Consider the following 15,123-nt stretch of genomic DNA (forward strand, 5'->3'; position numbering starts at 1 on the left):
AAATACAATAATTGTTCGATTATCAAATGATAATTTGAGGAATAAGAGAGATGTAAATATTGTACGGCTTAATAATGTAACTTAAGAATAAAAAGTTAAATAGATAAATAAATAAATAAATAAATAAATAAATAAATAAATAAATAAATAAATAAATAAATAAATAAATAAATAAATAAATAAATAAATAAAATGATTCAGTTAAGTAAATGTTATTTTTAACGGCATGGGAAAAATACAGTGACACTTATAGCTAAGATTTTCGCAGTTTTGAGTCAAAAGTTTGAACAGTAAGTGAAAACTTTGCAAAAATAAAAGCTGAAAAAGTTTCGCCGTGTCGCTATATTGCAAAGACAACAGTAGTTATCCTGCTACAGTTTAATTGAATTGGCGAGTTTTGACAACAATTTGTGTCCCAAGACATTTAGGCTAGAAGCGCGTCTCTCCGTTTTGACATCCTGACAAGATCACAAAAGACAGAGATCGGGACGAGTGATTGAGAAAATGCGATCAAGCGGGCGCGATTGTTTTCTTATTACCTGCTAAATAGCCTCACAAAGGAATTAGAAAGGGAAAATCTGCCCTAATTATTTACCACTTTGGTAACAGAATTCGTCCATTGTTCTGTAAACAATTTTATTATCTCTAAAAGGCCCTCGTGAGAATTGTGAAAAATAACATTTGCGTTACGTCGCCAGTGATAAAAAGAAATGCTATATAGAAATTAATCATGAATAGAAAATGTGCAAAAAATTAAGTTTCTCGTAATTTTGTTGTGTAACAAAAAACATACCTGTGTTAAGGGCAACCCCTCCGCGTGCTAATCATATTAACACCACATGATAATCAGCGAAAACGCGATATATTGGATTCACTCAACAAAATTAAATCAAATGTCTTTCGATCACGTTAAGTATGAAATCAATTTCTATCTAATATTTGAATAAAGTTGATCAATTTTACATTGTTGAAGAATAGATGAAATAAATATAATCAAACTTAGTATCCGTCGAAATATTCCTAAAGATTACGACCAAAAAGGGTTTTGTTTATTTAGCATATCAAGGCTGTAGGGAAAAACGATAATGCATTATTTTATTTTTATTGTTGAAGTTATTATTTTTGGAGATTGTGTGAATACAATTTTGTAATAATAATTTTTTTTTCGGAGGAATGAATATCTTATGAAGTAACGTGCAGTGTAATGACGAATGCCATATCTAATGAACATGTAGATAATAATGTATGTCTATATATAAAAAAGGTTTATAGTTTTAAATATAGACGTGTCTTATTCTTCAAACTTTCGACATTTTTAAAAACGGAAGTACACATGCAAATAACCTACGCATAATTTACGTGGGGAAACGAAAATTTAAGATGAATTCATATAATTTAAATAACAAATGACTTTAAAATCGAATGCAGTATCTTTTTACTTCAAACTGCTGCAGGTCAGCTGTCCGAGAATAAATTAAATGTAACTTAACTACCCTAAAGTCTACGATGGGTAATTCTAAATATTTCACCAAATTATTAGTTTTAAAATAGAAGAAAATACACAAATATAAAATTCATGATGAACAGTTTCATTAGAATTGACCATAGAACAAAAGTATTTATTTATGCATGAGTTTTTATTTTATGATCATGATAATTTTAACATTCAAATAACACGTGAGTAAACCGTTGCTTGAATAAATGAAAGAAAAAAAAATGAAATTCCTTAAAAAAACCAAAACAAGTGACGCTTATAAGATTGAAGTTTCCTTCAAGAACTATCAAGAACTTAAAAAAATAAATAAAACGATATCTTGATTTTTATAATGCTTAAATATGTCAAGTTTTCCTGAGATCAAATGAAAAGAAAATATGAAAGAAAACCGAAATAACTCAACAATTTTATTTCTAGATTAAATTTAATAAAATTTGTACTTACAATCTTACTTTAAAAAAAAGATATTAAATCCAAAATTAAAGTTTATCATCTATCAAAAGTCCCAGAACTAGAGTACACAAAGGTTGATTTCATTTGCTAACGGTCTACGTCTAGATAGCAACTCCCTCACCTTATATATTTGTGAAAAGTTTCGAGGTTTATTTTGAAATTGTAACTAGATAAATAGTGGGTTTTTTCTATGTGTGGTGTAATTTGTTGCAGCCATCTTAGTATTTTATCATGTAGGTAAAATATGCCGCCCTACAATTGGAAAATTGGTTCTTTATTGAGTTTAAACTATTTGGCAAAAATAGAAAATGGTGAGATGGTGTTAATACCAGAGAACTGCTAAGATACGTTACGTCACGGCTCGACCAATCAGACAAAAGAAGGCCACGCCTCCAACAATTCTCTGCTCGCTGATTGGCTGGGATTAGATTACTCCAGCGGCGAGATCAAACGACCACATGATTAATATGTACCCGGCGTGCTAGTTTGTAAACATATGTAAGTCATTCACACGATCACTTGGCGAATTTAAGTGAAACGTTTCCTTACACATTGAAAAGTTTAAATCGAAAAGTGATAAAGCGGACAAATATTCCCCCGATGCTAGATTCTGCGACTAAGTGCGATTTTCAACCGTTTTCCGTAAAATCTGAAATAGGCACGAACAGAGGGACACAGGAAAAAAGTGAAATGAAGTCTACCCAGTTAAATGTCAGCCATCTCCTGAGTGCCGTGGACAGTGAGATGACAGTGGGCAGTGAAAAGGGGGACCCAACGGAACGACAACTCAAAGTCAATCTCGAGGATAAGGAGTTATGGGGGAAATTCAAAGAATTCACGAACGAGATGATAGTCACAAAGAATGGGAGGCAAGTATTTATACGTGTTTTAAATTTCATTTTCTTTACATATCCCCCCTCGGGCCATCTGCGAATTTTTAATATACATATAAGTGTTTTATCAATCAATAGCACCTGTTCGCGAAGCATTTGATTTCCTAGTCGGTCACTTCAAAGAAACGTTCTACCTATCGAAGTATTTATTCTGTAAATTGGCAATTAAAGGCTCACCTTTATGACTAATAGATTCTCTTTTTTTAATGAATGCACTTTTATTATAGCGGCATGGAAAAAATATTGAATCATTTTGACCGCCTAGGTCGTTATTTTTCCCTTTTATGTCGAGCTCGCCCTGTTTGTTTAAACTCGAGACGAGAGTAAAAAGAAAAATACAAGCCAACAAACAGCTTTCTCCGCCATTGTACGTCCTTTAAACCTCAGTAGAAATATATTTTATCAGTTTATGAAATGTTTCAAACGCGCCGCTCTCTAGAAAAGTTACAATAAGTAAAAAATCTGCCGGACAATAGACCACATGCTTCGGTCAACATTTGTTTGAGGGGGTTGGAAAATGCATGGGTATGTGCATCGGAAAAACAAGAGGTCCCATATAAGCTAGTTCTACCCACGTGGGTCGCCCCAAAAGGTCTTCTAGGCCCTAATTATTAGTCAAACATCTTTTGGATACAATAGAACAAAAAAGTATATCAGAAGTTCCGTCCGGATCGAAACCTGCATTGATACATTGAACTGGACATCTGGGAAAAAGTTTTGTCCTTTTTGAATGAATGGAATGTTGATAGTCCAAGTTGATACAGCGAATTTGTTGACTCGGCTGAAAATCTATATTTTCTAGGCTCGTTTTCATTTGGTCTTGTTTGCATTAAATAATACTTAATTTCGCCGCTACATACCATTTGGACTGTATTGATTCTATAAATAAAGAATGCTTTTGTCTTCATAAAGCATGTTTGAGCCGCTTAATTTCATTATGAATATAAACAAATTGTTTTACTAAGAAACTCTTTAAAAAAATAGGGGGAAAATACATACTACACATTTAGTACACGATTCATATTCCATGCCGGTCTGTTGTTATACTATATAGAGCAGAAAGAAAAGGATAAATCCTTTTGATTAAAATATTTTTTTGGGATTCAGAAACCATATAAACAATATTCTTTCGAATTACATTATTAATCCTTTACTCAGAATTAATGCGACATATTTATCTTTATGGTCATGGTTTTGAATTTAGATAAATAAACCCAAAAAGCCAAATTAAATGCATGTAAAAAATTTACATGTGAATTATTCAGTTCACAATAATTCCACTCTTAAATTAATCAAAAAGTAATATTTCAGTTCATTTGCATGATAGCATTCTCTTTTATAAAATGAATTGCTTTATTAAGCCCCAAAAGAACAAGTTTAATTTAATTAACCCCTTAATGAAATACGTTTTGAGTTGTTTTATCGGGTATGGATTCAAATGCTCTTATTATTCCTTCTAACCCAACGCCTACTATTCATAAATAATACAATAATAATAATAACAGGTCTACGAGCAACATTTGTTTTTAGCTTTATGTGGCTTTAAATAAAATAATTTCATTTTATTTTTAATTACTTTAGTATTACGACTTCTTTCAAGTTCTTCATTACCGGAAGACAACCGTCTTATAGGAGGTTTACCTATTAATGGCATATAGGAACATGATATTACATGCATTTAGGAATTACAAAAAATACATGTAGTATATTAGTTATAGTATTTGTATATTCATAACGTAGCTACATAATAACTACATATTTTACAGAATTTTTAAATGTTGAGTTTGACAAAATTTACATTCTATTAAAACAGATGCATGATTTCGAATTCATATAAAGGAAATCATTTAATTTCATAAAAATGAAAATATTATGAAATCTAAAATTAATTTTCTTCACTCTAAATAAAACACTCCTTCGTTCGTATTTCCCAGTTCTAAATTCTTTAAAAAGCCATGTGTTTTTCAGATATCTAGAATTTAGGACTTTGAAATTAAAATATTATATATATATTTTTAAAAACATATCCTAGTCTTACTGCTAGAAATAGATTTGAAAGACAAATAAAAAAAAATCAAAAATAGAAGAAAAGTTCAAGAAAACAGGAAACTATTTTCCGTCTTTTATCTCTTTAGAAATGTACTAATATATTTATACATGTTCTTTATATAATTTCTTGTTCACTTTACATTTGAACAATTGTCTCTTTTATACTTCATTAAAAGTTATCTCAGAATGTTAAAACAGACAACATTACTAGCTCACTATGAAAAATTAATTAAGTGTGTAGACATTACCTTTCCATGATTTGCCGAGAAGCGATGATAATTATTCAGGGCGGGAAGGGGGTCGCGAAGGCTCGTAAACCAATAACTAAGAGGCTTTTCAGTCTACAAAAGAGGAAATAAAATTGTTCAAAGCAAATCAATATCAAAATCAGAATTCTTGAATGAAAATAATTGAAGAAATAACAGTTCGTACAACTGTGCATATCCCTTACGTTTAATTTGGAGTACATGTTGATTTTTTTGTTATGAAGGCGGATCGAAGGAGAGGGGGTTGTCGGGACTAAATTTTCTCTCCAAATATTATAAACATTAATATCATTTAGTAACGAAGTGTTGGCGATCGATTGCAAAAATTCTATGAAATCCCATTCTCCTTTTCGTTTACTTCTATATTTTGTTATTTATAATTTCTATTCAGGTGGAAGAAGGTTAAGGACTTAAGTTTGATATCTCAATTTTTATCTCCATATGAATATTTATTCAATTTAAAAAAATATCGGAATTTTTAAACCTCATTTGCTTTATTATAATAAACTTACATCAAAGTTTAATTATGTATGTTGATTTATATAATTTACAACCCCATTACTTTTTCACATTTACTTCGAATTCTTTATTCATTATGATTGTTTCATATAAATTTCATTTTTGTTTAGGAGAATGTTTCCGGTCTTCAAGGTCAGCATCAGTGGCCTTGACCCCAATTCTATGTACACCTTACTGCTGGACTTTGTCCAGGTGGACACGCATCGCTGGAAGTACGTTAACGGAGACTGGGTCGCAGGGGGTAAGGCCGAGCCCGCTGCACCCAACTGTGTGTATATCCACCCTGACTCCCCGAACTTTGGAGCCCACTGGATGAAAGAAACCGTTTCCTTCAGCAAGGTCAAATTAACCAACAAACTCAACGGCGGAGGGCAGGTGAGAACTTTTATTTTTATTTAAACGAATTTACGAAAATGGTTTTCAAATGATTTTTAAACAAATGCTACGTTTTCGTATATTTTGATAGAGGGCTGTGCGTCTGAATAAAGAAAAAAAAACTCTGAAAAAAATATTAAAATAAGATATTAATGTTATCTGTCAAGAGTTTTAAGAATAAAAATAGGCATTTTATTTTGACAATAGGGGAAATCGCCATAGCCCACACAACACAGCATTTCTGTGGTGTAGTATCGAAAGAAATCCGAGAAAAATAAATGGCCACAATAAGCATGACATATGTAAATGTGAAAACGATTTCACCTCCTGATAGGCATGCATAGGGAAAATACAGATAAATAATAAAAATCTGAAATTTATTCTTTCTGCTGATGAGAATTATGTAAATCCACGAAATATAATTAACGACAAATTAATCCCTTCTGTCGTTAAAAACTCGTGATTAGGCTCGCCTTGTATCTGCCGAGCGGAGGACGCTTTGTAAGGGGGGCCCTGATAGAATCTAACACCTTTTTAACCCTCTCTTTTTAGTCCCTTAAAACTGTCATTAATGACATCACAAACTCTTTTTCAATTTTCGAAAAAAAAAAATCTGTTTCAAAATCCATGAATCATATTTTTTGGGGGAAATTACAACTTGTCTCTGATTTTAATCAGTTAAGATGGTCTTATATGACAAAAACCACGAAAGAGCACAATTTACATACATTTATCGTTTATCTGGAACTATAAAGTTTAAAAATCATTTAAATTCATATTTTTCTTTCTCCCTTTTTATTTGGGGTGTCTATGGATTATGCAGGATATTTTTTTTCGTTCGTCAAAATCATCACGAAAAAAAATTACAAAGTGAGAGCCTTAATTCATTGGCTCACCAATTTAAGCTGTGTTTAATTCTCGTTTAAAATGCATCGTTTTTATTGATTTTTATCAAAAGTCAACAAAGAAACACATTGAAGAAAGGTCAACCAAGTCAAGAGTCGCTCATCAAAGAAATATGATAGGCGAAGCATCGTAAAATTCGTATGATAGTTTTAGAAGGAGTTCCGAATAAATTCAAGTACAACTTTTAAAACTGACCATAACAAAACACAAGGCCATAAAGGCCTGAATTCATTAACAATTTTAATGATCTCGTTCAGTCTTCAGTAACATCTTTGATGTGTTATTGAGTTTCTAAGATGAGGGAAAACTTTTCAGTCATAAAGATTGCAATGAAGTAAAGGAACGGTCAGTTTTGTCAGAAGTCGGATGAGAATAAACAGAATAAAAATATATATAAAATATCGTCAGAGTTTTACATTTTAAAGACATTCTTTTTTATGTTTTCTCAGTTTGTATAATGAATATATATATAATATTGCTTGAGTTTTACATTCTAAAGATATTCTTTTTGATGTTTTCTCAGTCTGAATAATTTTGTTTTCGTCAAATTTTAGATAATGCTCAACTCTCTGCATAAATACGAACCACGCCTGCACTTGGTAAAAGTAGGAGCGAACTCCCAGAAAAAGCGCATCAGCAGCTTCAGTTTTCCGGAGACTCAGTTTATAGCAGTCACCGCCTATCAGAATGAGGAGGTTAGTGTAAAAGAAGATCTACAGCGATCAAGTAAAATTGAGTTTCTCAAAGTGCACTTTAAACACCTGCTCAATTGAAAAAAAAATATCATCTTGAAATTTTTTATTTCAAATAAAACCAGAAATATCTCTCCATTTACACACGTGCAGTAAAGATTCTCAAATTGATTCTCAAATTGTCCCTTAATTTACATTAAATAAAATCCCTATGTAAATTTTCACCAAATTAGGCAATATTACTTTTATGGTAACAGAATTGCTAGCTCTGCAGGGGCGACATTATGAGATTATTATAGTTAAACAGCTGTTCCGATCGATCCAAAGGCCACACTCTGTGTTAACTGAATGGAGATTATTGTATTACAATACTTTAAACTGTGGACTACTTTGCTCTTTTATGTTGGCGGAGTGATACAATTTCGGCATCTGTACCATTGTATGTTCTCTGGTCGAGTTGCAGTCCAAATCAATTTCTGTCAATCATTGTCATTTTGATATTTAACAAAACGTTCTGAGGATTTGTTTTTGCTTGTTCCATCTAACATAATGTGTTATGCTGACATCGGACACCACTAATAACATTCGCAATGTGCCATGATGTTCTTTGGCCTATCTGTAATTTGATTTTCGGATCAAATCGATTTTCCATCATTGGGTCATTGTAAAGTTATAAAAATGTATAATGGAAATTAATGTTTTTAAATATAAAAAAAAAAATAAAGATAATATTGAGCACTCATGAAGAAAAAGAAACTTAGCAAAGGCAAAAGGAATTAAAGAATTAAATAAACGATTTTCGAAGTGAAATTTAATTCTATTTTTATAGTAAATAAAATTACAAACAAATGAACACGAAAACCAGTCGCGTGGCCATTAAGAAGGCTTTACTAAGAAATAAGACCAATTGTAGCGAGCCAGTATCCAAAATATTTTTCGTACTTACTTGTTAAAACCCCAAATCTAGTGCCAAAAATTTTCAGCATCGTGAGAAACCCAAACAATGAATTGATCTTGTTATCTTAGCCACAAAAAGGAACAATCGGGGTATCCGATATTTGTCGTGACGAAGCGCTCCTTCAGGGGGTTAGATCCGCTAATGCGTCTGTATTGACGGTCATGTTTGTCACTTGGGCCTCTCTAAACAGTTTTCTTTCCTTCTAAGGAGCCCCGCACAATTATCGCATTGTAAATAACTGGGTTTTTATTGAAATTAGAATATTTGTAAAATATACGATTATAAAACAGAAAACATCCCTTTGGAAAGTTTATTTGTTTTGTTAATCAACACCTAAACTGTCGCCGATTTACGATTCTTCGTTTGCTTGTGCTGGAATTAACAAACAGAAAGTTTACTTTAATTCCTTGTTAAACAAATGAGGAATTTTCTTTAAAAAAAAATGAAATATGTTAGATTAAGAAAGAACAAATAAATTAATCACTGCACCAACTTTGAAACAGGTCTGGATTTGAATAGAAAACTGTTGGACATCAAAGAAAAATGGGATGATGAAGGGAAATACAAAAATTCATGTTTGTAATTTCATACATAGTTTTGGCCTCCGAATAGTTGCAAAAAGCAAACAGAGTAATTTTTGTATGGATAAGTATATATGCGACTGTATGCGTGCTTTTATTACTAATATTCATTGCATTCCTTTACTTTTTTTGACAGATTACCGCCCTGAAAATCAAGCACAACCCTTTTGCCAAAGCCTTCTTAGATGCCAAGGAAAGGTGAGTGCGTTTGACGCCAGATGTCTGCGTCCGGCGCGGAGAACCTGATTTACACTGTCCCGGGGTACTCGATTCGACAACATTGGCGCACTCCGTTTCAATTAAATGGGTTCAAAGCGCGAATAGACAATTGCCGAATTCTGTCCTAATGTGTACTTTAGGGGCTACACTGTCTCTATTTGCTCTTCATGATGTTTCAATTAAATGTCAAAATGTTGTTTGGCTTTTTTACCGTTAAAAATGTTTTATTTAATCTTGTAACGTTCTGAATGCAAAGTTAGTCTCGAGAAATGAGGGATTTTGTTTGTATTTTGTAGGCCTGACGGCCGGGACTTAGGAGATGATGGACTAGACAACCAACAGAGGTCGCTCTCACATTGTAAGTTTAATTCAGCATATTTTATGTTCAAAAAGCGTCACTTGGATGCTCATTCGAATACCTCCATACTTCTTCATTTTTGAATATGCATGTACCTTTATGCCCCAAACCCCTCCCTTTTTCAAAATAATTCTCAGTTTTCTTTTTGAAAAAAAGATCAAAAACTATTTCATAATCATTTTTCCTCTCTTCCAATTACAAATGAATAAATCACAGACTGGCGGGCCAGCAGTTTTTTTCTTCAGTAAAACCCTACGTGCAACACGATCATCCGTCAACATTAGCCCTATATATTGACTTATTGACCGTAACACACACATAGCAATGTAAAAACGGTTAATATATAATATCATTAATCACTTTGCAGATTAACCCAATAATATTTACAAAATGAGTGCAGAAGAAATTGACAAAATAGACAACAACTTTAAATCAATCACTTCCACGGTGAATGTGAATTGTCCTTGATGCACATTTCCCGACAACCTTCTTTGTTTGGAGTGCACATTTTCTTGCATAATTAGTCGAATTTCATAAAATGAAATCTGCTTTTCCAGTCAACCCCCCTTTGTCATTTAAATGAGGCATCCAATAACGGGTTAACTTGACGTTTATAAGATCAGGATGTATATCTCATCCCCTTACGAACAATTGTTGCGAAGCATAACTGTCATTCCGACGCGATGCAGCGACACACTACACTGCTGTCAAATCAAGTCAATCCCGGATAGTAACACAGAAGGAATTAACCCCCGACTCAATTCTTCATTTAATTTAAAGAATTTAAAGAGTAACACAATCGTTTATAAAATTTCATAATACCTTGGGGTTATTTTATTTTGGACTACCATACTAATGAAATGGTATCGTGTTTGTCTTTTTTAAATGGGTTCAAAAACATAACAGCCATGTTTTGGCGTACTCGGTTTAATCTCTGACTGCGATTAATTTGTTAAAGTCAGTTTTTGAATAGGAACGATCGTGGTAACTCTCTTGCATTGCCAGGTGTGTAAAAAGCGACAGCAATGCTCACTATCGCAACATTGATTGTTCCTGCAAAGCCTGTATCAGTAAATCTTTTTAGAGACACCAGCATTTGGTGGTTTGTAGTCCAAAAATCTTATACATTAGGGTGTAGATAATGTGTGACTAGCACCCCGTTATCTGAGAGGCATAAAGCACATTGACACTGTGTCAGGGTTGGTGTGAAGCTAGGGACCGATAGAGCCCATAGCTTCATCTCTCACCCCACCACTTTGTCACGTAATTGAGAAAAACTTGAGATAAAATTGACAACATTTTATCAATGAATTTAAAAAGAAAGCAAACACGTGGAGATATCGATACTAAATCGCCGATGCCAGTTAAACAGTCAATCTATATTTTCAAGCTAGTTCTTATGAATTTATGATGTAACGATTCTCTATATCGCACTTGGACTCCATTTTTACAATAACCTTTCACACCTAGATCTCGTCAAGTGCGAGATGTTAATATCGCGAGATCAAAGGACATAACCTACAAATCGCAAGACTCGGAAAATTGCATTTTGGATTAAGATTGTATACAAATACAGAGAGTATTGCTGGTAAATTCAACAAATTCAAGTAATTCAAGAGGACCAGACACGAGGAGTGATAATATGAAGAGTCTTACCCCGGCCAAAATTTATGACCCGTCCCAATTCTGCATTTGAATACGTATTTAGTCTAATCCGGGTCTTTTTGAAAAGCAGCCGCTTGCGATAACCTTTGTTTGTTGAAGATTAAGATTAACAATTTACAACACTGTTCACTTCATCCCTATCATATTTTATTAAAAAGCTCCATTTCATATGCTCTGGGTGCAGGGCATCATTTAACAAAGCTGTAGACAGTTTAAACGTAATATATATTGAAAGTATTTCTCCAACATACCACTTCTTGTTCCAATGTAAACACGGGTCTAATATATGACGGACATAACGCTAAAATAGGATTTTCTGACTTAAATTTTTATTTGCAGAATTTTACGAAACATTAAAAGGTGTCACAATTTAATTTCTGCTCGGAATACAGTTTAGAAATTGAAAAAAAATTATCATTGATATACATGAATTTGTTAAATGAATATCGATAAAAAAATAAACTTGCTAAAATGATTTATCAATTGGTTATTTCCAGTTTCGTTGTTTTTCAATTAAAAAAAAATCTTATATTAACACAGAGACATGTGTAAAGGGCTGATATAATTTTTACATGCAAACTTTTGTGTTATTTTGCTCTCTTTTTTGAAATAATTTCGGAATAAAATGCAACAAATTTATATAAACTATGCATTTGTTTTTCTCTTCTTTGTAGTAGCAAGCACGTGGTACATCCCGCCTGGGGGTCACGCTTTGGTTCCTCCTCCCGCCCACCAGTTCCCTAACGCCCTGAACCTCTCGTCCCCCCACTGTGACAGACTGAGCCTCCGGAATGCCCGGGCCACGCCTTACTCCCACCCTTACCAGCGGCGCTCACCTCCCCACGGTAAGCAGACACCTTTTGTATAATGGTATATTTAGTAGAAATATATACCTATTCTTATTCTGTTCGTTGTCCTTATTAAACAAAATTAAAAAAAATATATCGATACACTAGAGAACTGTCCAATTTAATGTATGGGTTTTTAAAACAAAAGTTTGATTAGAAAAAAAGTTACGAAATTAGAATTAATGCATATGCTCTAACCTTATTGGAAATTTAAAAAATGTCTTTCGAAGCAAGGTTTTCTTTTATTATTTTCCGTTACAATTCAACAAAACTTGTACACGATTTTTATCTTTCAATCACACTTGTAGCTTTTACTTATCGGACAATAAAACAATTTAAGGCCAATAAGATACAATAAAAGAAATAATTTTGATTTGATTTCAATCTGCTCACAATCGATGCTCTTTAAAACTTTTTTTTGTGCCTTTTTTTAATCAAAATTTTAAATCAGTCTTGGAATGTTAAATCAGAAGTCGTAAAAAACAAAATGCTTTTGAAATAAATATCTATTTCGGTAGCGCCTACGGCCATCTTACAAATGACCGCTCCCAGCGCTATTTATAGTAATGAGTTCTTTATTAAGGAAATCTTGTTTTATCAATTGATTGAATAAAAAACTAGAGATCAATGATTTATTCAGATCCGCCAATGGTGCCATAGTATTTCTGTAATCTCTAGAACATTTTCCATCAACTTGATGGTTTCCGGAATTTTGGGGAGCGTGCGGGCAAACCTTGATAAATTAGAACGCCATTAAAGACAGCATTTTACGATTCTGTGTGAAAGAATTTGAAAAGATTCGGAAATAAAATTAAGTCGTGGTCTTATATAGACTTAAGCCTAATTTTCGTATTAACTGGCACTTTACGACTGTGATGTATTCCTCCGCGGAAAGGGGTCTACCATGACAACGCTATTCTATTGTTTTGGGGTCCATTTCGTGGACAAAGTTTTCGGGGATTTTATCGTCTTATGTAGCCATAAAATCACTGTCTACCCACGATTCTACATGAAAGCCGAGTTCCTTTGATTTTAACTCATAAACCTGCGTTTTGCTTGTCAATTATTCCAGAACAAAGAGTGTGATTTCATTTTTATTCGTTTTGATAAAACGAATTCTATTGCTCCTTAACATGTTACGACTTTTCGCTTTGTTGGCTCTATTTGGCTATGATTTTACGGGTGGTAAGACCTACCCCTCGCTATTATCTACCCTCAGCGCGACAGTAATGTCTTTATGGGACCTCCCCCGTCAACAATTCAATTATCTCGTTCTATAACGGGGTCCCCAGGGAGTGTGGATAGATGGGTCCCTTGTCAACCAATTAGATAATTTGATCTCGGAGACGATTGGCCGACTTGATAGAACACGTTGGACAAAATGTGTAAAAACGTATCTCACACGTAATAAGAGGCATTGCTACATTCTTGTATGTTTTACCCAGACTTCATCCAAAAACATTCATTTTGTTGCCTAACTGAATTTAATTTGCTAACTTTTCATTTTGTCATTAAAATCATTTTTACATAAAATAAGCACAAATACACTCAGTATCATGTAGTTACAAATTGCATATTGTAAAACAAAGTCTATAAAAAAATTAATTGTACACTTTGATCTTACTGTCTCATTTCTCGTTTAAGTACTGCTATAATAAATGACACTGTAAATTTTATTGATAATTATATTATAAAATATGTTTAATTAACGATTTTATTTGAATCTCTTTTCAGCTGGTTTTTCCAGAGACGTCACATCGAACATTCCCATGCTGAACATCCCTGATAACTGGATGACCCCGACCAATCCCGGCATGCTCCAGTCGAACACTCCCGCCCCGCAGTCTCAATACAGCATGTGGATGGGAAACCACATGGGAAACATCCCAACCAATCAGAACTGTGCAATGCCATACCTGCGTTCTCCTAACCCCTACCCGTTTACCTCATCGAACACATCGATCTCAAGTGTGCCCAATGTGACTGTTTCAAACCCGGCAGCCTCGTCCTCGTTCGATACCTCCAAATTCGAATCATGTGACATTTCATCCTTCGCACCAAACCGGGATGTTCTTCGAACATCCGCCTGGAGCCCGCTTACACCCCCGCCAATATGATCATGTATCTTGCCGCCAGATGTCACTGTGATACTCCCATTGTATGATAAAGTGTGCTACTGTACAATCAAAACTCCATTTTTCTTCATCATTGCGACTCCGTTATCATGGATGTCATATCGAACGAATACCTTCACACGTGCATGCAAAGTATAAGCAGAATGCAAGGTGAAGAATGTTGGTCGCGGAGGTCGAAAGCGACTCAAAGCGCCGCAATCAGGAGGTGTGAAAGAGGCCGATAGCCATTGTTCTTTTTTGGTAATAAATTTGTTTTATTTGTTTATACTTCTAAAATAAATTATTTTTGTCAATAGCCCTTTCTACTGTTTTTCATTTACTTCTGCACTCTGTGCGGCGATATCAAACCAAAGGCCATTGATTTACACCCGGTACCGCTATCTAGGCGAGCAGTGCTATTGTCCAATTGATTAAAACGTTATAAAAGAAAGTAAAATGTATCTTAAACATGACAAAATTCGTTTGCACAGGTGTGAAACCCAAACATTCATTAAATGGTTGGGTAAAATGTTAACTGTCTACAATGTAAGACGAATTGTTCAAACGGCATACATTTATAAAAACCATGAAAGCATTTTGGTTATTAATATCTACTAAAACCTAGTTTGATTTTTTGGGCCTGAGAAAAAAAGTTTCAATTTGTATCGGTATTGCACGTCATTCATGCTGATAGCCTATGAATAGAAAAAACGAAAGGTGTTGTTTGTTTTT

The 15,123-nt window shown here is 33.6% G+C and overlaps 1 protein-coding gene across 1 annotated transcript; it reads left to right on the forward strand.

Moving 5' to 3' along the window:
- Window positions 1-2,428: 2,428 nt before the first annotated feature.
- LOC128182656 (T-box transcription factor T-like) lies at window positions 2,429-14,707 on the forward strand. Its single transcript, XM_052851340.1, has 7 exons — window positions 2,429-2,817; window positions 5,786-6,050; window positions 7,511-7,651; window positions 9,324-9,385; window positions 9,703-9,764; window positions 12,104-12,274; window positions 14,012-14,707. The coding sequence occupies exons 1-7, from the start codon at window positions 2,549-2,551 to the stop codon at window positions 14,392-14,394; spliced, it is 1,353 nt and encodes a 450-aa protein (XP_052707300.1). The 5' UTR covers window positions 2,429-2,548; the 3' UTR covers window positions 14,395-14,707.
- Window positions 14,708-15,123: the final 416 nt, after the last annotated feature.

Source organism: Crassostrea angulata, chromosome 5 (genome assembly GCF_025612915.1).
Source record: "Crassostrea angulata isolate pt1a10 chromosome 5, ASM2561291v2, whole genome shotgun sequence".
NCBI classification, from domain to species: Eukaryota; Metazoa; Mollusca; class Bivalvia; order Ostreida; family Ostreidae; genus Magallana; species Magallana angulata.